This window comes from Plectropomus leopardus, chromosome 4 (genome assembly GCF_026936395.1).
Source record: "Plectropomus leopardus strain MGB_pleo_1.0 chromosome 4, ASM2693639v1, whole genome shotgun sequence".
Lineage (NCBI taxonomy): Eukaryota > Metazoa > Chordata > Actinopteri > Perciformes > Serranidae > Plectropomus > Plectropomus leopardus.
The window spans coordinates 33,334,381-33,361,547 of NC_142179.1; the positions used below are offsets into that span (position 1 = coordinate 33,334,381).

The 27,167-nt window shown below is 40.0% G+C and overlaps 1 protein-coding gene across 2 annotated transcripts in view; it reads left to right on the top strand.

Annotated features, from left to right (window-relative positions):
• The window catches only part of cux2b (cut-like homeobox 2b), a 110,021-nt gene that overhangs the window by 75,030 nt on the left and 7,824 nt on the right, over positions 1–27,167 (top strand). For both annotated transcript variants that reach the window (XM_088077155.1, XM_088077156.1), the window contains exons 5-18: positions 4,457–4,597; positions 4,864–5,023; positions 6,104–6,183; positions 8,338–8,404; positions 13,390–13,438; positions 14,130–14,216; positions 16,492–16,683; positions 16,806–16,864; positions 16,953–17,001; positions 17,254–17,353; positions 18,643–19,272; positions 21,540–21,641; positions 21,801–22,639; positions 26,761–26,926. In XM_088077155.1, coding sequence (XP_087933281.1) covers positions 4,457–4,597; positions 4,864–5,023; positions 6,104–6,183; positions 8,338–8,404; positions 13,390–13,438; positions 14,130–14,216; positions 16,492–16,683; positions 16,806–16,864; positions 16,953–17,001; positions 17,254–17,353; positions 18,643–19,272; positions 21,540–21,641; positions 21,801–22,639; positions 26,761–26,926 — 2,721 coding nt within the window. The remainder of the gene's footprint in view (positions 1–4,456; positions 4,598–4,863; positions 5,024–6,103; positions 6,184–8,337; positions 8,405–13,389; positions 13,439–14,129; positions 14,217–16,491; positions 16,684–16,805; positions 16,865–16,952; positions 17,002–17,253; positions 17,354–18,642; positions 19,273–21,539; positions 21,642–21,800; positions 22,640–26,760; positions 26,927–27,167) is intronic.

Below are 27,167 nucleotides of genomic sequence, written 5' to 3' on the forward strand. Positions count from 1 at the left end.
CGCAAACAGAAAAAAAAGTTGTGTTTATGAATTTGTCGCAGGCAGTTTGTGTTTTTTCTAATCGAAACTAATCCTTGACAGGCAGAAGAAAAGAAGTGGCAATTTATCCTACATACCTTATATCACTTTACGTTGTCTGTGAAGGTGAAAGTAAAGACTTAGTGTTCTCTCAACCTACTTTTGGTTCTTGACAACAATATTACAGCAGTGTTACTGTTTGTTGCAGCAGCGGCAGAGCGTGTTTATGGACCTTGAAGTCCACTCAAAGGGAAAAAAAACAAGACTGTTTTGAATGAAAAGAAAAAACCTTGGAGCACAGCCTTGTAAATTAATTTGTTCGTGTTGTATGATGGGAACACAGCTGGCCTCATTAACATGCGCACAACAAATAATTATAGCGTTTTTTTTTCTCTCTTCAGCCAGCCAATGCTTGGCTAATGGGCTTGCTGGGTTAATTATGTCAGAGCGTAATTACACAGGGCCCAGGGAGACATAATGGTGCACCCTGCTGCGCCCACACCGCCTAATGATGGTGTATCGCTGACAGGGCCAAGACGGACCGCCCCGACACACCTGCTTGTCTTGGCGCACACCACCCTGGTCCACCCCCACCCACCTAGACACACATCCTGAACCTGTGCGCCATCCTCCCCGGTGCCACCTGCAGTCCGCTGAGCCGTCCAGCATCTGACAGGCTCTGGCTCGTGCTCAGACTGAAGGCTCACCCCAGATACAGCAGCCGCCTCCCGCTTTGAGATGTGCAATAGCACAGAAACAGCAACACAGTGACCACAAGGAAGCTGCTACAGGGTGGCAGCCTCATTATCGCCCAGCCAAAGTGATGAAACTCAATATCAATGCAGCTGAGAATGTGCAAAAACAGTTAAAAGACCTGCTAACATTTGTTGGCTGTTTGTAAGTCTGGGCTTATCACAACTTGGGTCTTATTTTTATACATTTTCCATCTGTTCTCTTGTTGCTAATAATATTGTAACTTTGTAACTTTGTGGACACACACACATCAGGTTGCAGGCTAGTGTGAGCTTCAAAACACCTCCAGTACATCATGCTTGCTCCAGTATTTATTCAAACAGATTTTTCAAACATTTTTTTTAATATAACAGTCTAGTCTCTCTTCCATTTCTGGATATTTATGTATAACCCTAACTTATTTCAATCTAAGGTGTACCTTAGACTCCCCAGTGTTGGGGAGTAACTAGTTATTGTAATTATAATAAATTACATTTACTAGGAAAAAAGGAAATAAATTGGAGGTAATAGTCAAAAACAAAGGGGTTGCATCCAAATGAATTATTTTTGGCAAAAAGTTTATATGTAAAATTTTACATTAATTCTTTTGTTTTGCACCTTTTCACCATGCAGGAATGTCTAATTTTGGCACAGTCTGTTTCCGGACATTTTTTTTAGCTTTTTTGCCCAATTAAAAAGAAAAACAGTTGTCAAAAAAAAAATATCAAAAAGTAACCTAATGTAATAAGTTACATTCCTTTGATGAGGCTATTAAAATAGTTACACTATCTATAAGATTTTTAAACAGGGTACCTAGTCATTTGTAAGCTATTATATTTCCAAAGTAGCTTTCCCAACACTGACCTCAACCATTTCACCACTATATTTCTGTTTTGTGTGTCATTTATAATTATCTTGTAAATTTAGACAAGCAGTCAGAGGATCAGACAGCCAAACTTTTTTGGCAGCAAAAATAATGGCCAAGAGTAAAATTATTCCCTAAACAGTTTTAAACACAGTTTTCAGACTTCTGGTGTGTGCATACTTTTCACTTTTACTTAAAAATCTATTATATTAAATGTGTATAAACTATTGGCTTGTTCACAATCTGTCTGATTGTCTGACTCCTTGAGTTTCTTGCCTCACTGGACTTTGCTTTAGCATTGTCACCGTGTTACCACCGGCCATTACTCTACAGCAAGGCAGTTATTATAATGTATATTACGGGGGGCAAGTCTTCCCAATATTCAAATATGCTTATTCCCCAATATTGATTAAAAACAGAAAAGAAATGTGATGCTACAACAGACAACCATGCACTGCCATTTACAATAATCATTGGCAAATGTAATCACAATTATAAATGATCTTGAAAAATTTCCATTATTATTACAACCTGTTTCAGTGTAATGGTGTACTGTAGTTTGTCCAAGGATGACACTTTGCAGATTTGGCCCCCTCAACATTGACTCCATTGCTACGGCCCTGCTCCCATGAGTACAGTGATGGAAATGATGGTCAAAGCTACAAAATTATGACTTAAATTGTAACAAATCATAATGTTGACTCATTGTGAGTGAACAAATATGTTCATGTTTCCACAATGACATTATTGAACCTGTCTACTGTATGCTGTCCCACTCTCCTCAGTGGCAGTGACTCCTCCAGAGCCGGCCCCGCGTTCACCAGAGAAAATGATGTATTAAGTGTCCCGTGATTTATTAGTTTAAATGAGCTGCTGTTGCCCGATCAGTTATCATGACCTCAGAGCAGACATCCAATCATCTATAATTAAGATAAGTCATGAATTAAAAATTGATCCGTTTATTTTGCCGTGAGAGTGATGTGACTCACCTGATGTACATAATGCCTCGTCAGCTGAGTTATGTTTCTTGATTAACAGGAAAGTGAGCGCTTGGGGTCATGCTGAATTCCTCCTCCGTTGTGGGGTTTATTTAGTGGATTTAGCGTCAGAGCTGCTCTTAAAAAGAAGCTCCTGCGCTTCTTATTAGCTACATCAATTAGCAGGTCTATTTTCCAAAGTTATCAGCAGTCTTTCTGGACTCTCCTTCAGTAACTGTAGATCCCGGGCCCTTAGAGAGTATCCCTGCTGCTCTACTTTGACGGGGGTTAATTTTGTATACAGACTTAAGTTATATCCCTTCACTTTAAATTTGACTTTACTTTACTCCCCTGCCACTGATTGATAATCCTGGCTTGTCCATGTGTGAGAGATCCCTTACTATAATCTCTGTCCTTTGATCATTAAAAGTTGAAAGGATATATGGGAAAGAGGCTGATAAAGTGATTTCTGTGACAGTGGGTCGATGGAATAGCAGTGCTTTAAGTCATCCTGTTTGTCTTAGAAGAGCTCTGCTCTTAATAGTGATGTCCCTTGTGACTGATGCAATATCTCCACAGCTGGTGTAACAATGAATGCAGACAATGTTTGACTGTAAACGGTCCTGGGAAAAAATAGCTCGATCAATTAAATGGCCCAAAATGTTTGTCTGATGAAAATGCAGATATGGCGAGCTGCAATGCGAGGCCAGGATTTCAACAAATTGCACATTGCAGAAGTTTTGGCTCTCTGATGAGCATTTATTTTCGTGGCCTGCCGGCTCCGAGTTTGCATTCTCTCTGTGGCATCTGGCAAAGTTTAAACGTCTGTGGCTCCAACTTCTTATGAAAAGTCACTTCAGTCAGTGCCCATACTGAAGAAGGGATCCAATTGGGTTCCACACAGAAGTCTAAGATGAGTGGATGAAAGCTGTGGGAGAAAAGTTTGTGCAGCAAAGCAGCGATTTTCCTCCTCTTTTAGAGTTTTGAAGGGCTGCGGTGTGTGTGTGTGTGAGAGAGAGAGAGAGAGCGAGAGAGTGTGTGTGTGTGTGTGTGTGTGCGCGTGGCTCTACATCTTGCCTCCCCCCTTGTCAAGGAGCTCCCCTGAGCTTCCCTCTCTGTGCTTTGGCACTAGAAGTCACCTCCTTTGGTGTTCGGCAGGCAGGTACACAACAGGAGCAGCTCTCTCTCTCTGAGCTGTTGAACTTTTCGGGAGGGGAAGAAAGGGAAGGGGAAGATTAAAAACAGCCCTGTGATGTGGAGTGCCGAGCTGCCTCCTGAGAATTCCTGGCATAATAATTTAAATGATCAAATGATACAGAGGAGACTTGTTAGCTGAGAAACAGCCTCCTAGTTGGCCCCATGGGCCCGGTGCTGCCGCGCATGCATTGCAAAACAGCTTCTCTGTTGTGCTAAAGAATCCCGCTTTTTTTTTTTTCCCCCTTTTCAGGAGCAGACTTTTTCTACACTTTGCCTAGGTGTATACTTGGGACTTAAGACTCCGTCACATATTCATGGCAATCTTTTTGTCTTCTCTGCCATTCATCAGCACGTGCGAAGACTCATTAGAGTTGATTTCTGTACATGTGAAGGGTCGCAACAGCACTTGTGTCATTAGGTCCAGCCTGTGAAAATTTTCAAAGGCGCCTGAGTGGGGAAAGTCTTAGAGTCACTCTTTGGAAACAAGTCTCAGTGGAATAGTGTGTCTGTGTTGAAACTGCGATGCAGAAAGCTCTGTAAAGTGCTTTACAGGCGGTGCGCACAGTAAAACAGCTATTTTGCTTTTTTTGAAAAGTAGGAGTGTATGGATATCATGTGAATCATACGAGCTGTTTCTACAGAGATTTGTTTGTGTCTTTTTCCATAGATCCGGCACCTGTGCTGGAGGCCTCACACACCCTGGAGGAAAGGCTGCAGCAGCTTCACAGTTCGGCCCCAGACAGCGAGGCCCTGGTGCGGGAGATCAGTGGGCACTGGAAGAAACACCTGGAGTGCCTTGAAAAGACAGGTTAGGCTAAAACCATCTACATCAGGGAGCAGTCCCACATGAATTTAATTTTTTAAAATGCTGCATAACAGTGGCTGCTACTGTACAGGTCTGAAAGTACTGAGAAGATTATTTAAATGCACCAGGTGTTGGGAAGGCTGTAAATTCAACCAAAAAAAATACCTGGAGAGATGTGAAAATTGCTCACCTGAAGATGACTATTTTAAATTACCTGTCATATTGCACATGTTTGAGAACTCACCCCAGCCTTTTTCTTGCACACACAGAGCCCTCGGGGGACGGCCCAGCAGTCTCAGGGGCAGCAGCGACAGAAGAGGCTCCAGAATCCAGCTCTCCAGCCTCCCTGATGACGCCCAACAGCACACCGGCTCCCGGGGCCCCAGGCTCCCCACAGCAGAACCACCAGGATGGAGCTGAGGACCGAGGGTGAGAAACAGTGAACCACTCCCTCCCTCTGACTGACAGCCATTATAGATGTGCATTAGATTTTTATTTACGAAATTAAAATGCTCCAGAAACATATTTTGTTACACTGCTTAGCTGTAAGATGAAAGTTTGTGACCCTGCCGCCATGGTGAAAACAGTCAAGCGACTGCACCAGCCAGAGCAAAGTTTCTCATTTTACAGCTAAACAGTATACTAAAATATGTGAGCCGAGAAATTTGCAATGCAGTAACAGAGTCTTTATTCATATTTGATCAGTGCTGCCTAGTTTGATTCATGAGAAGTAATTGACAGCTGCGTTTCAGACTCCTCGGCTCTGATTGGTTGTTTTCATTCAGCTGCAGTGGATTCTAACAAATGCCACTAGGAGCACTAAGAGAAAGAGATGAAGAACGTTTTTTTCCCCACAAACCATCTGTACTGCTGTGTGGATAACAAAAACTTACTTTTTAGTTTAAACTTACTTTAAAGTTACCAACTGCAGCTTTATATGCCTGTGTCATCCGGTTCCTATAGCACAGACCACTGTCATTTACTGAAGTCATTATTTCTGGTATGATGTAAAAGAAATTCAAAGATCGTCAAGGATTAACCTTAAATATTTTAGACCTTTTCCCTATGCAGAGATGTTCTCACTCCGTTTTAGTGCTCTTTCAGGCAACAATATTCAATTTTTAATGACGTAGGATTAGATTAGAGGGTAATTTATCTTCTGTCTGTCACCCTGTACAGTAAAACCTAAATGCCCCCATTAAAGTTGTCCTGAAGACCATCTGGGTTATAGTGTGACACCTGCAACAACGGCAGCAGTGAAACGTTATAAAAAAAGAAAAGAAAAAAAAGAAACCACAGCCAAATCAAATAAGGCTCCAACAGTAAAATGTAAATATATCTGCTTCTTTCAATTTTAAGTTGAGTTCACTTTTAAACTTGTCAAACGTGCTGTTTCTGGAGGTGGAAGGGTGGTATGAATCCTTTTTTTATGTTGTATGGCTTTAATTTGCATATTGCAGCTATGTGTGGTCATGGTGTAGTGAAGGAACTGACTGTTTTTTCTTCCAGGGAGGAGGAGGAGAGCGCCAGTGTTGGTGTGGCTGACAGACTATCGGAGGCCGAGGAGAAGATCAAGGTTCTGCATTCATGTAAGTGGTTTAAACACTGACATGTACTGTACTGTCACATTTAATGTCAGTAGGTGTTTAGGTACTGTGTGGTGCCAGCTGCTGAAACACAGACACCCTGCTGCTGCTTTGTTGACACAGCTGCAAGTTAAAACTAACATTTTAAAATAAAATTTGATTTTCACCATAACAGTAACAGTTACCATAATCTTCAAATGATTCAATGACTATTAAGCCTTTGAAATCTGAGCAAATTGGCATGATTTCTTTCAAGAGCAGTTTAATGAGAAATGACCCAAACATTAGCAAGCTTTGGTAAAAAGTCATAAAAAATTCAAAATTAGCATAAAAAAAACAAAACACAGGAAACAGAAAATAATAATGCCATAATAAAATAATAATGATAAATACAAATAATAATATTAAATATCCTTATTTTTTCTGTAACCTAATTTTAAATATATCACTACAATAATTTTAATAAAATTTTCTGGGCTTTTTTCCCTCTAGATTCTTTTTAAAATAATTTTCTGATAAGTCCCTCTTTTTTTTTTTTAGGTAAATCAGATAATTTTCTTCTCACCTTGTAATCATTTTTGCAATTTGCAGGACATTTTATGCCAAGTTGCTTTCTGCATTTTTTTGGATAGAAATTAAACCAATTTTCTCAGGTTTCAAAGGTTAATTCAGGTTTCAAGGATTAATGTCTGCACATTGGTTATGTTTGAATTTAAAATGGCCTTTATTTTGAAAAGATATTAAAGGGAAAGTTTGGAATTTTTGAAGTGTGGCTGTACGAGGTATATATCCATAGACAGTATATCACATACAGCAGATGTCAGTCAGCAGCTCCAGTTTGGAGAAGCAGGTTGGAGTCCAACATGGAAGTTGAGCAATATACCTCCGTGGATGGGGGCCAGCAACAAAAAGAACAAATTTTAGCCACCTAAAAAAGCCAATACCAGTTTAAGTGTATGCTTTATTTTAAAAAATTGTCACCGTGCTGTCAGACATCGCTTTCTAATGGGAAACTGAATCCATTATATCCCTCTCTTCTGAGACAAACTCAATTGAGAAAAACAGATTTAACATCTCTGAACACAGGAGCTGCTGGTCTCTCACTGCCTCGATCACTTTGTTTGTGTTAAGGGGCGTTTCCAACAACAGGTCGGTAAGGTTCAGATCAGTTTGATATGCATGTTTTTGGCATTTCCTTTGCGAAAAGTTGTGGATGGTACCTTTAGTACCTATGGAACTGTTCCCATTTTTGGTCACCCCTCTGTTGGGGTACCTAGTAGACAGATCTGGTACTAAAAGGTGCTCGGTGTTGAGCTGTGGCTGCTTTAACTGCTATTCATACAGTGACAAGCTTTTCATACATTAGTGAACTATAACTATAACATGCAGCCTCTAGCAGCAGCTAAACTAAGGGCTGACTGCTGGCAACTTTTGAGGTGCAATCTAATCCTCACTTTAAGAAAAATAAATGTGTCGGACTGTCGGAGCTTTGTTAGGTGTGCTCGGGCAGAATAAACCCCTGCTCTTGCCTGACAAGGAGTCAGTGCACAAGCCTGCTATTTATAAACATCCCATAGAGAGACTCTCACTGCAGCCTGCTCCTTTTTGTGCAGCCCCGTTCTGTGGATGAAAAACGAGATGCAGACTTCACTCTGTAGCCTTTGATGGAAAAGCTGCTTTATTGTGTGACTCTGGCATTTTAAAAGTATTATTTCTGATTCACCAAAGTCACACAATATCACTAACGTTTGAAGCAACAGTAGACTAGCAGCTCCGTTTCTCCAAAATAAAGTTACTGTTTTTGTCCATGGAGTCTGGCGGCTTTGACGAGAGCATAGATTGGGATCCAAAGCCGTTAACGGCTTCCCTGTTGGAAAGTGACAAAAACGCTCTCAATATAGCGTACACTTGGGCTGTTTAAGGATGGATCTTTTTCAGGTGGCTAAAATACGTTTTGTTGCTGACCCCCTCTACAGCAGTACATTGCTTAGCTTCCCTGTTGGCTCTTAACCACTCTCTATAACACCACTTTAAAAAACCCAAACTTTTTGTTTAATGTAACCAAAAATTGGCAAATAAATTCAGTAATGCAGCTTTAAGGTCAAAGTTCACCTTGTTTTGAATAAATGTCTCACTTCCCTGTTTTCCTCTCACCAGCCTTGAACACTGCACAGACAGAGCTGCTGGACCTGCGGTGTAAATACAACCAGGAGATGACAAACAAGTAAGAGTCCGCCTCTGATTTTGCAATTTGTGTTTGCATCACCACCTATTTCTCACAAACTTTTTGACATCTTCCTCCTCTCCCTCAAGTAATGGTAGGTACACACTGCCATCTCTGCCGCCTCCCTCCCCCACTGCGCCTCAGCGTAGCATCTCAAGCCTCGAGGCCGCTCTTCTTTATTTTGCCTACATAAACTCATGTCCAGTGCAGAGCTGAGGAATGCCATTGTAAAGGCGGAGAGTGACTCAGCCACTAATGCAGGTCGATGAGAGAGGTCTGTGTTTGCCTTCACTGGCAGCTGGGCCATGACAGCCCTCAAGAAGAATTGCTCCATTTAAAGATTGCTTCAGAAAACACTCTACCTTGTCCTGGTCTTTGAGCGCAATGTATCCACCGCACGCCTGAAATGAATCTGAGCTTGTATGAAGGATGTCGATAGACATTCAAAGTAAACACTCCTTTGTTTGGGTTGTGCTCCAGAGCACAGTCAGCCGCTGCTAATGGATTTTCTCCCAGGCTTAATCCATGGCGCAATTGAACTGATGTTTCTAGACCCACTGCCATCCATTTTGTTGGATTGGACACATTTTCAGTTTGGGTTTACCTTTTTGCGCGCAGCTGCAGTTTGAAAGAGCATCTCTGTTATATGGTTTGTCATACAGTGTGTGTGTTGTCGCGGTCACATTCCTCTGGGCCGACGGTAGCACCACTGACCCCGGGGCTCCAGCTGCAGTTATCCCTCGCTGACCTGAAACCTCTGAACAGCGGGCCGGCCTCTATTACTCTCACTGACTGTTTCCTCAATGTTGATAAGAAAGACTATTTGTCTGCTTCGGCTTGAGCAGCTGAGCAGGTAATCAATACAAAACATTTTCCGTACTGCACAAGTTCATTAAACGTGGAGCTGACACCTGTTAGTGTTTGCTGTCAGCAGGGCGCCATCTATCCCGGCCTTATTGATAGGACCGGGGCACGACCGAGACCCTCTGAAACCTACGCCACACAGCACCGATGAGCATTAGTGCTAAGAACAGCTTTGATTCCACAGCTCATTTTGGAAATAGTATTGTCTTTTATTTTTACTCATGACACGTTAGAACACTAATATTTGAGCTAATTATGCAGCCTGATGTGAGACAATAGGAGCAGTTCAGTGCAAACATGAGAGAACGGAGGCTCGGCTAAATGTAGTTTCTCTAATGTGGATTAAAAAAAAAGTCTAATGTTTTCTTTGAACAAATTTTTCCTTTGGTATAAAAGGACTGCCGTGTCCCGAAACTTGAGAAACCTATGTGCATATTTAAATCAATCACAGCATCCTCGTTAATTCATCCCTATCTACCTTTTGAAAATCAGGTCCCATGCGTGCAAAATGAAACTGTTGAACTTCAAACAAACCTCATGAATAATCCTGCTGAGCTTCTGTTTAAATTAGACTACTCTGATTGTTAGATGTATGGAGGCGAGTCAGAGTCCAACCTCAGAAGAGTTGTGAGGAATCGAATAATACATTAGTGTGTTCACAGCTTTCATGCAGAGCCACAGCTATGACTGAGAGCTCAGAGGTCATGTCATCAGTACTGCGTCAAACTATCTGGGATTAAGGCGGTTCATAAGGTATCCTGTGGTATGAGTATTGATTGTTATCATACAGTGTATTTTTTGCTCATCTGCGAAATTGAAAAAAAAAAAGCAGCTGGACCAAGAATCTTGCCTTTATTTTAGTGGAGGAGGACTTTTTACACATACTTTTATTTCTAAAAATGGTTTCAAGTTTCAGTTATAGTAATAAAATGTTTGTTTAACTAAAAAAAACATGTATTTTTTCATTCTTTAGGGGTCATTGTAACTTTATTTATATATTTATAACACCTTTCAAAACACAGTTAAAAAGTGCTTTACATTAAAAACAAAGCACATATCAAAACAAAGGGAAAAGGAAATGAACTAAAAGCCAGTCACTAGGTACATAGTAAGTACAAGAGGATAAGATGTGTAAAAAATGTCATAAAACATAAGGAAAATCACTGAAAAGCAGTTCTAAAAAAGTGGGTTATTAAAAGTAATTTAAAAGATGAGACGGAGTTTGTGGCGCTGATCTCCTCAGGCAGGTCACTCCAGAGTTAAGGATGACTACAAAGGCTCTATCTTTATGAATTAAGCTGGATGATTAATGAATAATAAAAAACAAAATTATAAAATAATACTTTTAAAAAATCAATACCAAGACAGGGCAATATTTTCTGAGACAGTTATCATACAGTTTAAGTCTTGTACCTCTGGGGTGCCCGGTAGCTCAGTTGGGGGAGCGGGCGCCCCATATACAGAGGCTGCGTCCTCGCCGCAGCAGCCGTGGGTTTGATTCTGGCCTCTGCCCTTTGCTGCATGTCATCCACTCTCACTCTCTATCTCCCTTTCACACATGAGCTGTCCTATCACCAATAAAGGCAAAAAGCCAAAAAAAAAAAATCTTTAAAAAAAAGTCTCATACCTCTGCAGCTCTGGATCAGAGGGGTTTATACTCAACCATTACACACAAAATGCACTTGGTGATTTTCTTTCAAGCAGCATATGGTATGTATTAGACTCAATAAAGTGATTATTAACAACAACACCCAATTTTACAACTAATATTTCTTTACCAGAATATTCATGTATTTTCCCAGTGTAGTATAACTGAACAGTTAAATGAAATAATAAAATTGGTGGCCAGTGAAATATTTCCTCTGTTGTTGTGGTTACACTGTGGGAAGTTTGACACATGACCTCATTATCTCTAAAACCCTGGCTGTAAGTCAATTCAGTTTTATTTATAAAGCCCAATATAACAGTTTGCCTCAGAGGGCCTTACAACATCCCTCTGTCCTTGGACCCTCGCAGTGGATAAGGAAAATCTTTCCAAAAAAACCCTCTTGAACTGGAAAAAAATGGTAGGAACCTCAGGAGGAGAAGCTGAGGAGGGATCCCTCTCCCAGGAGCCTCAGCTGATGGGCAGTGATACACTCAGCAACCACTTTATTAGCCACGCCTACTGTACACTAATGCAGGCAAACACAACAGTCCCATTAAAATATTCATCAAGATTTCAGTGTCAAGTTTTTGTATACACTAAGGAGGTGCTGATTCAACTGTATGCCAACTTTTTAGGCTGCAGCTTTTGTTGCTGTTTAACTGCACTTTGTTTTCCTAATATTTAGTCTGCCCTCACTGATATAAACGAGGTGGTCAAAATAGTAAAAACACCTCCTCACTAGTGTATATGTCTGAGAAGGCCTACCAGGCAAAGAGTTCAACAAAAATGTCCTTTTTGACAAAACATCTGATAACATGATATCTGTGATTGTGGCTGAAATGTCGTGCTCCAGATGTTAAAATCCTGCTCTCACAGCAGATTGCTTTATCATCAAACACTTGCCATGAGCTGTGAGACAGCTTAGTTATGGTTCTTTTAAATATCATGAATCAATCTGATTACAGCTTTACTTGAATGTTTTACTCATGAGTTGGGGATTATATTAAACATAAATGTTGATTTTAAATATCGCTGTTACAAGGGAGGGGGTAGCTGCTCTGAAGTTATCGGACTAACTTTTGTATTTAGACAGTTAAAGATTACAGGGACAGTGCACATTAACAAACATTTCTGTAAGTGTGCCAGTTTAGCCAGCTTTGCTATTTTTAAACTTTAGTCCCTGGGCAGGTGTGATGACAACAACAACACAAAAACACATTCAACACATTAAAACAGGAACAACACAGAACTGAGAGCACAAAGTACGTCAAAACAGGGAAAACAGTGAGTAAAACAAAAAAACAACGCACAATACAAGTTTGAGATAATTTACAGAGTATTGGCACACATTTTATGGCCTTTTAGCCATGATTTTTGGTTATTTTGAGGTCATTTTAAATGAATGATATGTGTCAAACCTCCTGCTAAGTGCTGGTAGACTGTTCCTGTGTGAGCTGCTCTCACTGAAAAAGCTGGCTCTCTGAAGGCACACCTCCTCATTGATGGTCTTTGTTGCTGTTGTTTTACCATCAGACATAATTTGCTGTTTAAGGGATGAGCAGTGCTGCGCTGTAGACACCCAGCTCGCTTAGTTATTGTTAACAGAGGCACTGAAGCAAAAACTTTACAGTGCAGTACAACTGCAACTCCCAAAATAAATCCAGAGCATTTTATTTAATGAGTGTATACATCTCACACAATCCAAAAGTACAACACAGTATTATACCTTTGCCTTTTTTCAAAAATATTTGTTTTTGCTTGGAAAAAATGAATGAATGACTTTATTTTGAACTTAAAATTAAAAGATTTTATAAACAAACAAAAGTGCAGTGTCTGAAAATGAGTAGATAGGTGTAAAACTTATATATTCCGAGCCCTTTCTCACTTTTAACTCATATATTATTCCCAAATGTATTTACAAAAAGTGTACAAACAACCAACCCCAGTTTACTTTCCCACCAAATTTAATAAATAAATACCTATCCCAGGATTATTTACATCCCAATGTTACTAAATAACTTGAAACATCCCTAACACTACCTTTCCTCATCCATATACCTGCCAAAAATAACTTTTTTGTATCGTTTTTTTAAATTGATACATCTTCATACCATTCCACAAGCCCATCCCATACACTGCAATACACAGTCAAATACATAATAAATAATTATAAGGTCACAGTTTAAAACTCTTTATTTTTAAATTCCTGAAATGCATATGACATGCATATAACAAATAAAAAAGCCATTTACTTGTAAAACTTGAACCTCTCCAGAAGTTAACTGTGTTTGCCACTCTTTACTTTGAATAAAGGATTATCTGACTAACAAAATGTGTAACAACAACAGTTGAGCTGGTTGTTTTTAACGTGTTTGCTCTGAGAGTGAGAGTGTCTCCACAGTAATCCTCTGCTTCTCTGTCTGTCTCTGTCTCTGTCTGTGTGTGTGTGTGTGTGTGTGTGTGTGTGTTCCAGGGCAGAGGAGGTCAACGCCATCATGGCGAATCTCGAGAAAGCGAACCAGGTGAGTACAGTCTGCCTCTGCGCTTCTCTGATTGAGATGCTCCTTCGTTAAGGTAATCACTCCTGTAATCAAGCCTTGGCTTTAATTAGACGCCCTCCGTCCTGTGCCCACCCCCCTCTTCCTCCCACTTCCACCTCCTCTCCCCTGAGTGTGTGATTAGCGAGTGTAAACCTGAGCCCCCGTCGCTGGGCGCTATGGCAGCACGGCTCCACTCAGCAGAGAACAGCAGACTGCCGCGCGCGATTGATGCCGGAGCGCCAAACGCCGGGGTTCTTAGTTATCTCACTGCCTTGATTGCTTCCTACGTATCGTGGTGATACCTCTTTTCTTCTGCTCCTTTCTTCTCCCTCTCATGCTCTTTTTCTCACTCTGCTGCTCTCTGCCAGCAGCTCCTAGATAAATGTTCTCAAAATGAATCATTAATTAGCAGGCCGGGTGTGACAGAGCAGGTAAACAGTTTGGGGAATAAAGTGGGCTGACTAAACAGCCCCCTCAGCAGAATAAACCGGTGGCTGCACTCGTCTGCGCGCGCGGGCCTCTGCTCAGGCTTTCACGTGGCTCTAAAATTTCAGAGCAAGGGCGCCTCCTTTGATTTATGTATATGCGCTCACCTTGATCATCTCATTAGCCAATTGATGCGGCTGGTGTACGGAAACTGTAAGGCTGTGATACCGTGTGTGTGTGTGCGCAGAGAGCGGAAAAGGCCCAGAGGGAAGTGGAGAGGCTAAAGGAGCAGTTAGCCACAGGAAACTGCCATCCAGCAGAGGGCACCAGCAGGGTAAGAACCACGTGACATGTTATTTGATTTTTGGCCACATCTGGGCAGTGGTGGAATGTGCAGTATATTTACTCAACTACTGCACTTAAGTACTATTATGAGATACTCACTTGATTACTTTCATACAGTGGTTGAATGTGACTAATTGCATTTACTCAAGTACTGTACTTAAGTATAAATCGGAGGCACTTTTACTTTATTTGAGTATTTTCTTTTCAAGCTACTGTTACTCCACCACATTCCAGAGGGAATTATTGTACTTTTCACTTCACCACATTTATCTGAATAATTTAGTTATTTTACTAATCATAAACATAAGAGTTTATAAAATACAATGTTTTTTTTGTCATAAATTAAATTACAATTACAGTTTATATAAGTACAGCTGCAACAATTACTTGATGAATCAATTAGTAGATTTACAGTAAATTTATTGCTAACTATTTTATTAAACATTTAAATATTTTTCTATTTTTTCTTTGAGTGATGAGTTTTTTAATGCCCTTTTTTCTCTTTTTGAATAATTTTGCATTTAATGGTATGTTATTTTCATTTTTATTTTTGTTTTTTTTTTCTTCATTTGGTTCTTTTACTTACTTAATTTTACTTAAGCACCATTTTGATGAAGGACTTTTCCTTGTATCAGAATATTTTCACAGGGGTGATCAAATCTGACTTAAAATTCTGTTACTGCATTGCCTAATTCTCACCCCAGATGATTCACACACATATTTTAGTGCACTGTTTGTCCGCCTGGCTGGTGGGCAATGCGTTATGTTAACTCAACTGTTTTCAGCATGGGGGCTGGGTCACAAACTTTCTCATTTAACAACTAAACAGTACACTAAAATATGTTTCTGAAAACATTCTAGATGAGAAACAGGCAATGCAGTAACAGAATCTTGATTCATATTTGATCAGCACCGCCTAGTTTGACAGTTTGACTGCAGTAAAAGAACAGTGATTCAAGGGAATGCCATTAGAACCAGTTCAGTTTTTCTGTCTCATGTACCACTGACAGGAATCAGGATATAGTGATATTTTGAGCAAATATAACAAAACATTAATTCAGTAAAAGTTACCAACTGTAGCTTTAAATTTAACATACAAAACATCTGAACATTTTTGAAGTTAAATTAACTGCCTGACAACCAGCATTAAAATTCTGCTTATATGTTAATGCATTACTGACATAATAAAAGTATAATATAATATAATATAATACTAACACAGATTCATACTTAATACTTTTATGTACGAATCTGAATGCAGGATTTCTATAGAGTTTTTTTATTGTAGTAAATTATACTTTGACATATGTAAATGATGTGAATACTTCTTTCACAGCTGGCATGGCTGTGGGTTTTTGGGGAACTAGGATGTTAAGTTGTCATTGCTTTGGTATCTATGTAGTTCACTCTCCAGAACTAACCTGTTGTAACCTTAGATGTTCTTTTGAAGTTAAAGTTGCTGTGGGTGGTGCATTTTTTTTAATCAGCCAGTTGAAAATCCAGATTTATTCTTAGACTGAGACTTAGAGTTTCTTCCAAAATGTCCCCTCAATGACCTATATAGACATAGTTGCACATGTGCAAAAAAGGTATAGCATCACCCATTGTCCAGTGCAGGACGAATACATCACAAGAAGAAAAAAAACACATAAATGAACAAAGTCTGAATAACATCCTCAACATAGCAGTTATAATTTTAACAAACTGAACCATATTGGTTAACTCTTTGATATTATATTTTCAAATTTGACAGCACCTGGTCCACTCCAGTATTTTAATTACTGTGTTTCTGTCTTTATCAAAACAATGACAAAAAGATACTCATCATCTGTCAAACATAGCTCAATGTCTCAAAACAAAATCATGTATGTGTCATCTTTAAAATTACCAAATTAAGTCTCACACACCTACATTCTGACAGATTGGTTCTGTACATCAGACCACAAAATCATACATGATGCATGATGACATACATAATACAAAATGGCTTTTAATTGGCATAGATATGATGCGTCTACTACATTAGTATACAATACAATTGTATCGTACAAAACAACGATACAATTACTTAGAAATATTAAAATGCAGTATTAACGGTTACCTGAAGTCAAATTCTCTCACTCTCTAGCTGTCTGCATCATATCAGCACGGCAGAGGTTGTGATTCACCGGCTGGCCTCTCACCTTTTCTCCTCCTCACTCCTTTTATCACCTCCCTCTCCTCACCCTCACAACCTTTGTCACTTCTGCTTCTCACCCTGTCAGGAGAAGAATGAAAAGGGCGAGGTGTTGCCCTCCCAGCTGGAGGCTGCCCTGCTGGCTAAAGACCGCGAAATCCTCCGTCTCCTTGAAAACATTCAGCGGCTGCAGTTCACGCTACAGGAAGTTCAAGAGACCTCGGCCAATCAGATCCTAGAGCTGGAACGGCAGCTAGCCTATAAGACAGAAGCTATCGAGGTGAGCGTCTGCGACACACTGAGACGTGACAGAACATCGCAAACACCTCCTCAGTCCTCTGCGGCTCTGATGAGAAACTTATTCAAATGAAATAACATGCTGCTTCTCTTTTTCCATTTCAGAGATTAGAAGCTAAACTGCAATCCCAGATGGACTATGAAGAGATTAAAACTGAACTCAGGTGATCATTTTAGAGTAGACTGAATGTGCACGTCATTCATAATTACTTATAAAATTAACTTTCTCTTCATGTTTGTTTCTGTCCATAGCATCCTAAAGGTAATGAAGCTGGCTTCAGCAAATGGCAGCTCGTCCCAGGTATATATATTTATATATATATATATATATATATTCCCCTGCACCATCAGCGTGTGTTGATGCAGCAGTTTTTCTTTCTCTCACCAAAGTGGTTCTTTGGTTTCTTCTTAATGTTCTCCCTGTGTCAGGAAAGAAAAACTACACAAGTGCCTTTGAATGCTTCACTGATTGTCATCAATTATCAGGATATCTACAGCCACTGCAATTGATTAATCGAAAATTAACAACTCGTGTGTGCGTGTGTGTGCATAGGATTCTGCCAAGGCTGCAGAGGCTCTTCTGCTGGATAAAGAGGCCTTTCTTCCATCTCACAAATACCTGGTGGATAAGGCCCGAATTTTGCACAGCACTGGTAAAATAAATCTCTTTCACATTTCTTTTTTTGTCTATGAAAGTGAGATTTTAATAGATACCTGCAAGATTCTTAACAAGAAGAAGCGAGTCATGTCATTGTCTAAAAACTCCCCATAATTCACAGATTGTGTGGTGCTCATTGGTCAAGCTCAATCAATTTTAAAGTCAATGTTTTTCAGAATTAAATCTCTTCTGCATAAACTGAGCCTGCAAGATGTATTCTGGGATTGCAAGGCTAGAAAGCAACTGAAATAATTAATTAAATGTCTGTTATCAGCTGGATAACAATTAGTCGGTTTGATTACATTCGTGCTAATTAGCATGTCAGTCATTCTAGAGAATTGGGATAAAATCTTATTTTGGGGTTTTTTGATTTTTATTCTTCTCTTAGGCTGGAAAAATATATTTTAAAAGGTCAAAGTCTTGACTGTTAAACTTCGTACTTGGCCAACTAACCCTTGATGTAATTTTTTTCTTAAATAGCATAAGTTGGATGTTTGAGGTGAGCTCTGCCAGAGTTGACAAAAAGGCAGATAAATTATATATTTATTAATTTCCCAGCAGTCCTAGTGATTAGCCTTTTTATTTTTTTAGAGATGCTTAAAGTTCTTTAAATGGTAGTTAAAATGCTCATTTTAAAACCATAATTCTTATTTGCTTTGGTTTAGAAGGACCACCATATCGACCTGTTTTGGTTGAGACATACTTGGAAGCAATATCATGTAATGAGTTTATCAGAAAATAGAAAACTTACCAGTACATGAGCAGCATTCCCTCCTTTTTGAAAATCAAAAAACGAGACAGGAGACCTTAGAAAATAGTTTACTCTTTTATGCTGAATTAATTAATGTTTTTGGAGAAATCTGACGAAGTTGACAAAAATCTGGAACATATCTTTAAAGGGCAAACATTTTCACAAAATATATTTCAAAATCAAACATGACTTATTATAGCAGTACATTTTTACACTGATGTTATCAGTATGTACTGTAAGTTTTCAATTTTTAAGGCTTTTAACACAGTTTTAATTGTGACTTTTTAAATTATTTTCTGGGACAAGGGCATTTTTAGGCACTAGGTAAGTTGAGAAATTAAAAAATATTAAAGCAGATCAAAATATTTAATAAATCAGTTTTATGCATAGAAATCCTTTAAAAATAATCTTTCACCCCAGAAACTAAATGGGCGTGTTTTTAATTTGGTAGTACATGATTTGTCTCAGTTCTCAAGAATGGGTGATGTGTTATATATGAGCTCAGTCTGTGTGTGCGTGTTTTCTGTCACCAGATGATGACCAGTCAGAGGATGCAGGAAGAGAGACTGGCAGGCCGCCTGGCTCCCACTCGTCCTCCTCTCATGTGGATGGCCGTGCCTCCCCCAGTCCCGGCCCCCCCACCCTTGACGGCTCCTCCTCCAGCCATGATCTACCCCGTCCATTTTCCGTGTCGCCTTGCTCTGGTGACAGACTGTCAGGAGACCATATCCTTCACAAGCAGCTCCTCTCGCCACACTTTAAAAAGGAAGGCCTCATGGCTTTTCCCACCGCCCTCTATGCAGCCAAAGTCGCCCTCATGTCAGCCACCCAAGGGCCCGTGGGGGCGGGCAGCGTCGACGCCGGCCTGCCAAGCGACCAGTCGGAAAGCGGCAGCTCAACTGCAGGAGACGAGGACCAACTGGACACGGCAGAGATCGCCTTCCAGGTGAAGGAGCAGCTGCTGAAGCATAACATTGGCCAGCGTGTGTTTGGCCACTATGTGCTGGGCCTCTCCCAGGGCTCGGTCAGTGAGATCCTGGCAAGACCCAAACCCTGGAGGAAGCTGACTGTGAAAGGCAAAGAACCTTTCATTAAGATGAAGCAGTTCCTCTCTGATGAACAGAACATCCTCGCACTTAGGACCATCCAGGTCCGCCAGAGAGGTGAGTGGAAAACACAGCGACATGACACAAAGTTTTAGAAAAGTGTGCAAGCTCAGTTGGGAATTAATAACACTATATGTATTTGTAACATGACAGTTAAGATGAGCCTTAAAAGCTGGGGTGGACAGTTTAATTTAGGTGTCAATGGTCAAAAGTCACACGATAAACTGAGCAAAGTGTTATTCAAATAGTCTGAAAGAATGCTGAGACCCGCTCTGATTTTAGCCTTAAGAAAATCTAGAGAGTAGCTGTCAATCATGTTAACCACAGCTCTTGAACTGCAGTTAAACTGTCAAAACAAGGCAGTGCTGATCAAGCATGAATCAAGATTTTGTTACTGCATTGCCTATTTTTCATCTCAGATGTTTTCAGAAACATATTTCAGTGTACTGTTAAGCTGTAAAGTAAAAAAAGTTTGTGACCAAGCCGTCAGTTAAGCCAAAAGAAAACACTAGCCGGACCAAGTTTCTCATTTTACAGCTAAACAGTATAATAAAAATATGTTTCTAAATTTCCAATTTGTTCTGATCATGTAGATGCTCAACAATCAGATATAGATTCAAAACCACTCTAATACACATTTCAAAGCTGAAAAGGAGCAGGGAAAAGAAAAAAAATCTTATTTTACCTCCTCCTTTCTAAAATTATAAAAAAATCTATATATTATTATAAATTATTAATTATATAAACAAAAGAAATAAATGGTCTGTCAAATACTGTTACTTAACAAACAACATTGAGCTATACACCATAGCACCATAAATCACCTTCACTAAGAGGACAAATTTTACCTGATAGCTTCATATAGTCTAATTATTTCTAATTTATTTAGTCTTAATACATCTCCTTAAACTAAAAAAAAATTTTTACACTTTAAATCATTCAGTAAAGAATTCCACAGTTTGATGCAATCTTGACTCTTCTGCTCTGATTGGTTGTTTTCATGATTCTTGCAAATGCCATTAACAGCACTATGAGGAGGCAGAGAAGCACAATTTTTTAATAGATATTATCTGCCTCATGTTCTACTGTTAGGATATAGGGACACTTACTTAAATACTTTTTGTCATAAAAAGTTACCCATTGTAGCTTTAACCATGTATTCTAAACTATTGTCTTAGAAACAAGTATGAAACACAAGTGAATGAACTGTCTAAAATGTCATGAATGTTCACCTGCGTGTGTTTACAGTGACTTTTAAAGGTTTGGGTGCGTCAAGTTATATTCTTTATAATTCTTATTGTCAACAAATCCATGATTAGACCAACACTGAATTTATTTAACTACTAACAAGTATTGCATGTATTTATCTTTATCTTATCCCCCTTTGCTCCATTGTTGTCCAAAAACACATCAGTGAGCCACAATGTTGCACTATGTTCCTTCATTTACATGAAGTTTATTTTAAGGCAATCCCACGCACATGCACTCTGATGCTGCTGAAAATAAAACAACAAATATGCATTAATCCACAGCTGAAAATAGTCCCCTACAAATAAATATGGTATTGTCCTTGTTTGGCATTCGTTGACAATAAGAAACATGTCGAATAGTTTGTTTATTTATTTATTTATTTTATTTTAAACATAAATGTTACCATTTGATGCACCGTACCATATTATAGCTTAGAGCTAATTGGCATTTGCAGTCTCTCGGCGGGTCAGAACAAATACACAGCACAATATGCCGGCCTGATGCTTTAAGTGGAGCAAGTTAAAGTTGAGCCAGCAAATACTCCCGCATAAACCAGTGATAATTAACTTTTACACTTTTGTCTTCAAATAGAGAGTTTAGATAACATGGTTAAACAGGTGTCTCTATAATCGGCCAAAGCTACCAAAATAAGAACTAGGTTATTAAAAAAAGTCATTCTGGGAGTTTTTAAAGGAATTTGTGAGGGTTTGAAGCTACAGTGTACCAACAAGTTTCTCAAGCTGATGCACTTATGCCATCTTGTTTTGGTGGCTAAGCTTGTGGACCTGTGTACGTTTAAACCCTCTAATCTACTTGGACCTCATCCTTGACTTCATCTCGGCTTCCTCTGCCATGTTTGTAGTGTTACTTTTAAACTTTGTTTTCTCCCTAGATTCACAGCTTTTGAAAGTTGAGCTTCCCGTATACTGCAACCTCAGACAGCACGCGCTCAAAGGCAGCCATTGATCTACCAGTCAAAAGCAAAGCCTTGGAACTGCTCTCTGATCAACCATCCCACTCACCCCCCTCCTCTCTCCTCTCTCTCTATCTCTTTCTGTTACCCTCTGTGGCAGGGAGCATCACTCCACGCATCCGAACTCCTGAAACTGGGTCAGACGACGCCATTAGGAATATCCTGGAGCAGGCCAAGAAGGAGATCCAGTCCCAGAGGGGAGGTGAGGATGAAGCTGCGAGTCATAAGTCATAGTTGAAAGACACATTGATTGATTTTTTTGTAAATTTACAATGATGTTTACAGTTTTTACTATGAAATCTAAATTGGAAAGGTGATTTGAGAATGCATTAGTGTCAGAGTGCAGGTCTTTCTTTTTTAGGCGATGGCAAGTCGTCTCTGAACAGCTCATCAGGCAGGAGCAGTAACGGGGCGGGCAGCAGCTCTGACGAAACCATCAAGAGCATCCTCGATCAGGCCAGGAGGGAGATGGAGGCCCAGCAGCAAGCACTGATGGAGATGGAGGTGTGCGGGAGGGCCCCGAGCGCCAGCTCAGGAGCTCAGGTAGAGCGTCTGGGGCCCCCGGAGCGCTCCAGGGGTCTGCCTTTACCCATCTCCATCAAACAGGAGGAGGGAGGCTGCGTCTCAGTCTGCATGGCCAACCCCATCAGCAGCCCACAGACGCCTCTCAGCGTCCTCTCCCCGGCCGCCTTCGTCCAGAACATCATCCGCAAGGTGAAATCAGAGATCGGTGAAGCGGGCACCTACTTCGACCAGCACTGGTCTCAGGAGCGGGGGTCAATGGTGCTTAGCGGCGGAGGTAGCTCTCTGCCCTTCAACTCTGTCTCCCCCTCCTTGTCTTCTTCCTCCTCCGGGCCCTCCGCCTTGTCTCGGCCCTGGCCCCGTCTGGAGAACGGCGAGGGGCTCCCCAACAGCGAGGAGGCCTCCGCCGCTGAGGACGAGCTGGGGTTGGGCCGGCCGGTGGAGGTGAAAGTGGAGTCAGACACGTCGGTAAGTGGAGAGTCTCCCGGCCCCGGTCCAGGGAGGCTCTCCTACTACCCAGCATACATCCCCCGCGCCCTCAAGCCCACCGTGCCGCCGCTGACTCCAGAGCAGTATGAGATGTACATGTACCGAGAGGTGGACACCATCGAGCTGACCAGGCAGGTGAAGGAGAAGCTGGCGAAGAACGGCATCTGTCAGAGGATCTTTGGGGAAAAGGTCAGATTTTGCTCTTATTCATCTTATTAATAAAAAACAAACAATAAAAAAATTGTTATGCATGCGGCAGTACAAGCAGCCGGCTAATAGAGAATAGAGTAGAATATTAGTAGAATATAATAGAATATTACTCCAATAAATGTTGGAGATACCAGAACTAAGACACACTATACATTTTGGTATATTAAACTAAATATTAAGTTAAACATATTTGCATAGTCATAACAATGATTGTAACTCTAGATAAAGGGTATCAGTATTTCAGGATATCAGATTTTTAACCCTTCGAAACTTGGAGCGACATCACTTTTCTTGTGCTGCTTTTGGACGCCTTTCACAATAATTAAACCTTTGACCCCAGAGCAAATTGGTATGATTTCTTTCAAAAACAATGTACCACAAAAGTGTACCAGCAATTGCAAAAAAAATGTTGATTTGAAAAATTATTTTTAAAAACCTAGGGATAATGTGTAGGGGGAAAATAAGATAGGAAAAATTATAATAATTACATATTAAAATTATTTGACCAAATTATTATAAATTACCATACATTTTAAGCACATTTTCCAGGGCATTTCTTTGTATGCTTTTTTAGCTTTTCTTTCTAATTTTTGAGTAATTTTCTAATACCTTTAATTAATTCTTCATAAGTTTCTTCTTTCATTGCTCTTTGCCTTCCTCCCATGTTTTTTAAAAATAATGAGCCAATTTGCTCAGGCTTCAAAGGGTTAAAGAAAAACTTGAGTCATAAACTCAGTATTGCTTTAAATGCTTTCCCCCTTGTCTGTTGTAATATGCACCGTGATCAAGTTTTCAGAAACGAGAGCGGCTCCACAGACAGTGAATGGAGGCCACAGATAACAGAGCTGTGATTTTGCTGTGTATTGCATATTTGTCACACTGAATGTTTTTCAGATCTTCACACCACATTTAATATTGACTAAGGTAAACTGACTAAACACCAAAAAAAACATTTTGTTTATCCACGGAAGAATAAACAATGAAATCGTCCATGTGAAAAAGTAATTCCCCTCCCCCCTCCCTTAAAAATTATTTTTTGCCCTTTTTTGCTTATATCGACAGGACAGTTTCAGATAGAAAGGAAATGCCTGAGGGGGAGGGTTGATGACATGTAGCAAAGGGTTGGAATGTAACCCTAACCACATGTGTCACACACTCATCCAAATGAGCTCGAGGTCACCCCAAATGATGAAATATTTTTTTACATTACTTTTTAGGGCTTTCTGCCTTTTTGGTTAAGGGAGAATGGGGCTGACATGCAGCAAAAGGCCACAGGTTGGCTTTGAGCTATGTCCCCTGATAAGGACAGGTCCTACATGGGGTGCAGACTGTATGCAAATCCCCTCTGCACTGAGCTGATGTGCACACCAAACCAAACCAAACCAAACCAAACCAAACCAAACCAAACCAAACCAAACCAAGCCAAGCCAGCCCTTGAGTGTAGAAAAGGGGTATTTGTGAGACAGAACTTACCTCCTTGGCCCCTTTTAAGTATAATAATAGGCGGCCCAATTTTAGCAGCAATAACTGCAGCCCATCACATTTTATAATAAAATATTACTTTGCTAGGGAGGGATTTTGACCTGGTCTTCATGCTAAAAGACAAGTCTGAAATGCTTGAGTCCAGGTACTGCATTCCCGTTGAGGTCACATGACGACGTTAAAAAGACCAGTCCAAATTGAAACTTTGGTTTTTCAGCATCTCAGCATCTCTCATCTCTTTTTGAGGTGTGGCTCATGTGGCATGAGATTTTGGCACCGAGCACAGTTCATGCTCCACTTATTAATAGCAAGTCCAATAATATCACATTGATGATCATGTCACAGTCGCTTCAGGTACAGCTCTGCATAGCTATTCTCGCCCAGTAGGACATTGTCATGAGTCTGAAATGCTGTATTTTCTTCACACCAGGTGTACTTCAACTTGCACTGTCTAAAAAGTTCCACTTTTTACGACTCTTCAGGGCCGTTATGCTAAAAGCCTTCAGGGGCACTTCTGCAAATGTGAAAAAGAAATGGTCTCCACTTTGCTGCTCTCCCTGGAATGCTATTTTCTCATCTCTCCTATTGTATACCATGTCTTTAGCTGAGACATCTGCATTCTTTGGATGCTCTGCTGTGATCTTTTATTGGTTCCTGGATGAGTTGTCACCACGTCCTTGTTTGGAAGGCTGGCCACAAGTTTCACCTTAACACACCTGATAAATTTCAACAACTCATCTCTTCTGATATTCCCTTTGTGGCATAGTGGTCTCGGAGAAGTTGTGTGATGATTAGTGGACTTTAATGGTTCATTATAGGTATTCAGCTATGTTCAGTCATCTGAATCTAGCTACCAATCAAATACAGTTGATTTAGCATTTAAATAGGTGATATCAGTTTTAGATAAGCTTGTCCCTTAAATGAATGAAATTGGTTTTTTTTAAGATTATTTTTTAAATTGACTTAATCTGTCAAAAATTTTAAAAATGCCCTGACATGGGAAGTAAGATTTTATGAATAGTGTTTTTTTATGTTGCATAGAGAAATCTCAAAATAATTTCTAATAATAATTTTTTCCTTAAATAATTTAATTAAAACCTCTCCTTGTCATGATGGGAATCCAAGCAGTGGAATCTCACAAGCAGAGAGAAAAACACAAACGCACCAAGAAAACTGTCCAGAAAAGCCAGATTTTTCCCACCTCTGTTGGTTAACCAAATAGATACATTTATGACAATGTAATATTTTTATCGTCTTCCTTGTGTTTCACTCTAAAATGTTGCTTTTTTTTTTTTTTTTAAACATTTGACATAGATAATCTAAAGTTTTCAATGGACAAAAAATTTGGGTAATATTAAATTGTCCTTCAATTTCGGTTAATAGAAAATTGGTCTTTAACCTAAATCCGAGTGGTATTAAAAAGTCTGATCTACCTAGCCTTGAGCTGTGAGAACCACGTTCATACCTTTATTTGCTCCTGATAGCAGAAAGAGATAGGAAATTTGGGAAAAAAGTAGGGGAATGACATGTGGCAGACAGCTGGGAATCAGAGCTAAGGACTCGCTGCTTTCAGTATTTGCACTTTTACACTTTTACACCTTTGTGTTATACCCTAACATTAGGTGGCCCTGAAAGCATAGTTGTAAAATGTTTTACTTGAATCAAATGATATTATGTGCCTCATCTTAAACAGAATTTTTAACTTGCTGCACTCCGTTTTCATCAGTCAACTTGATGGAGTGGGCGTATCCCAAGGTCTGGATCAAGGCAAATGTTAGTTTATCTAAAAATTCTGATTCACACACTGTGGCAAATATGCACCAACAGAAGGCATTCACAGCGCTGCATGTTATTAGCATCTTTCCTGAAATGAGCTACTGCATGTTGTGTGCAGGTGTTCCGTTTTATTCGTTCAGCCCCAGAAAATCAAAATATAATGAAAAATAAAATAAAATTGCTTTATTTTCAGAAAATCCCTCCAGGTGTTCTCCTAGATGCCTTTCTTATTCTTTCACTGTGTGTAAATGTGTGAAAACACATTTAAGTTTCATGTTACAGATTTGACATTTCCATGGCATCATGGGATCAAGCCTTCATTCTGCAGCTTGGGCCTTTGCGTGAGACGTATTCATGTTTGTGAAAACTTAACTGATGATTTGACTGTAAAATACTCTCAAACTAAGTTCCGCTGAGGTTCAAAACAGTGCAGACATTTTACATAAACCAATTTTTACGGCTGATTGATTTCATGAAATCGAAAAATACAACATTACTCGTTAAAAATGTTTGTCATTGAATTAATTCATGATGATACAAATCACAATATATCTGTTTTAACGAGCAGCGCTCTGCTTCACCATGGATTTTTTTTGCTAACTTAAATGACCTATTTGAAGAAACTTCACAGAAATATTTCTGGTGTATTGCCTCCCCCTAGTGGTTGTTTGATTTAAGTGTATATGTATGTGTATATGATAAGAGCAAATTTCTTTCTTTCTTTTGTAATAATAATATAGAAAATCAATCATCACTTATACATGTGTTGTTAGCAGTGTAACAGAAAAAAGGTGTAGGTTAAATATATATATATGTATATTAACCTGTACTGTGTGGCCCAGGTGCTGGGGCTTTCTCAGGGCAGCGTGAGCGACATGCTGTCTCGGCCCAAACCCTGGAGCAAGCTGACCCAGAAAGGCAGGGAGCCCTTCATCCGGATGCAGCTGTGGCTACTGGACCAGCTCGGCCAGAGCCTCAGCCAGCCCCCGAACCACAGCCACACTCTGGGTGAGACTGCAGTTTACACACACGCACACACACACACGCACGCACGCACACACACACACACACACACACACACACACACACACACACACACACACACACACACACACACACACACACAGAGACGCTGATACAGGCTCCAAAGAGCAAGAACAAGTAGGTATAAATTTTATTTTGTTCCATGTGCAATCATCAAAATCAGCCTGCACAGTTCTAAAGTCCACTGCTTTGGGGGCACTTTCAT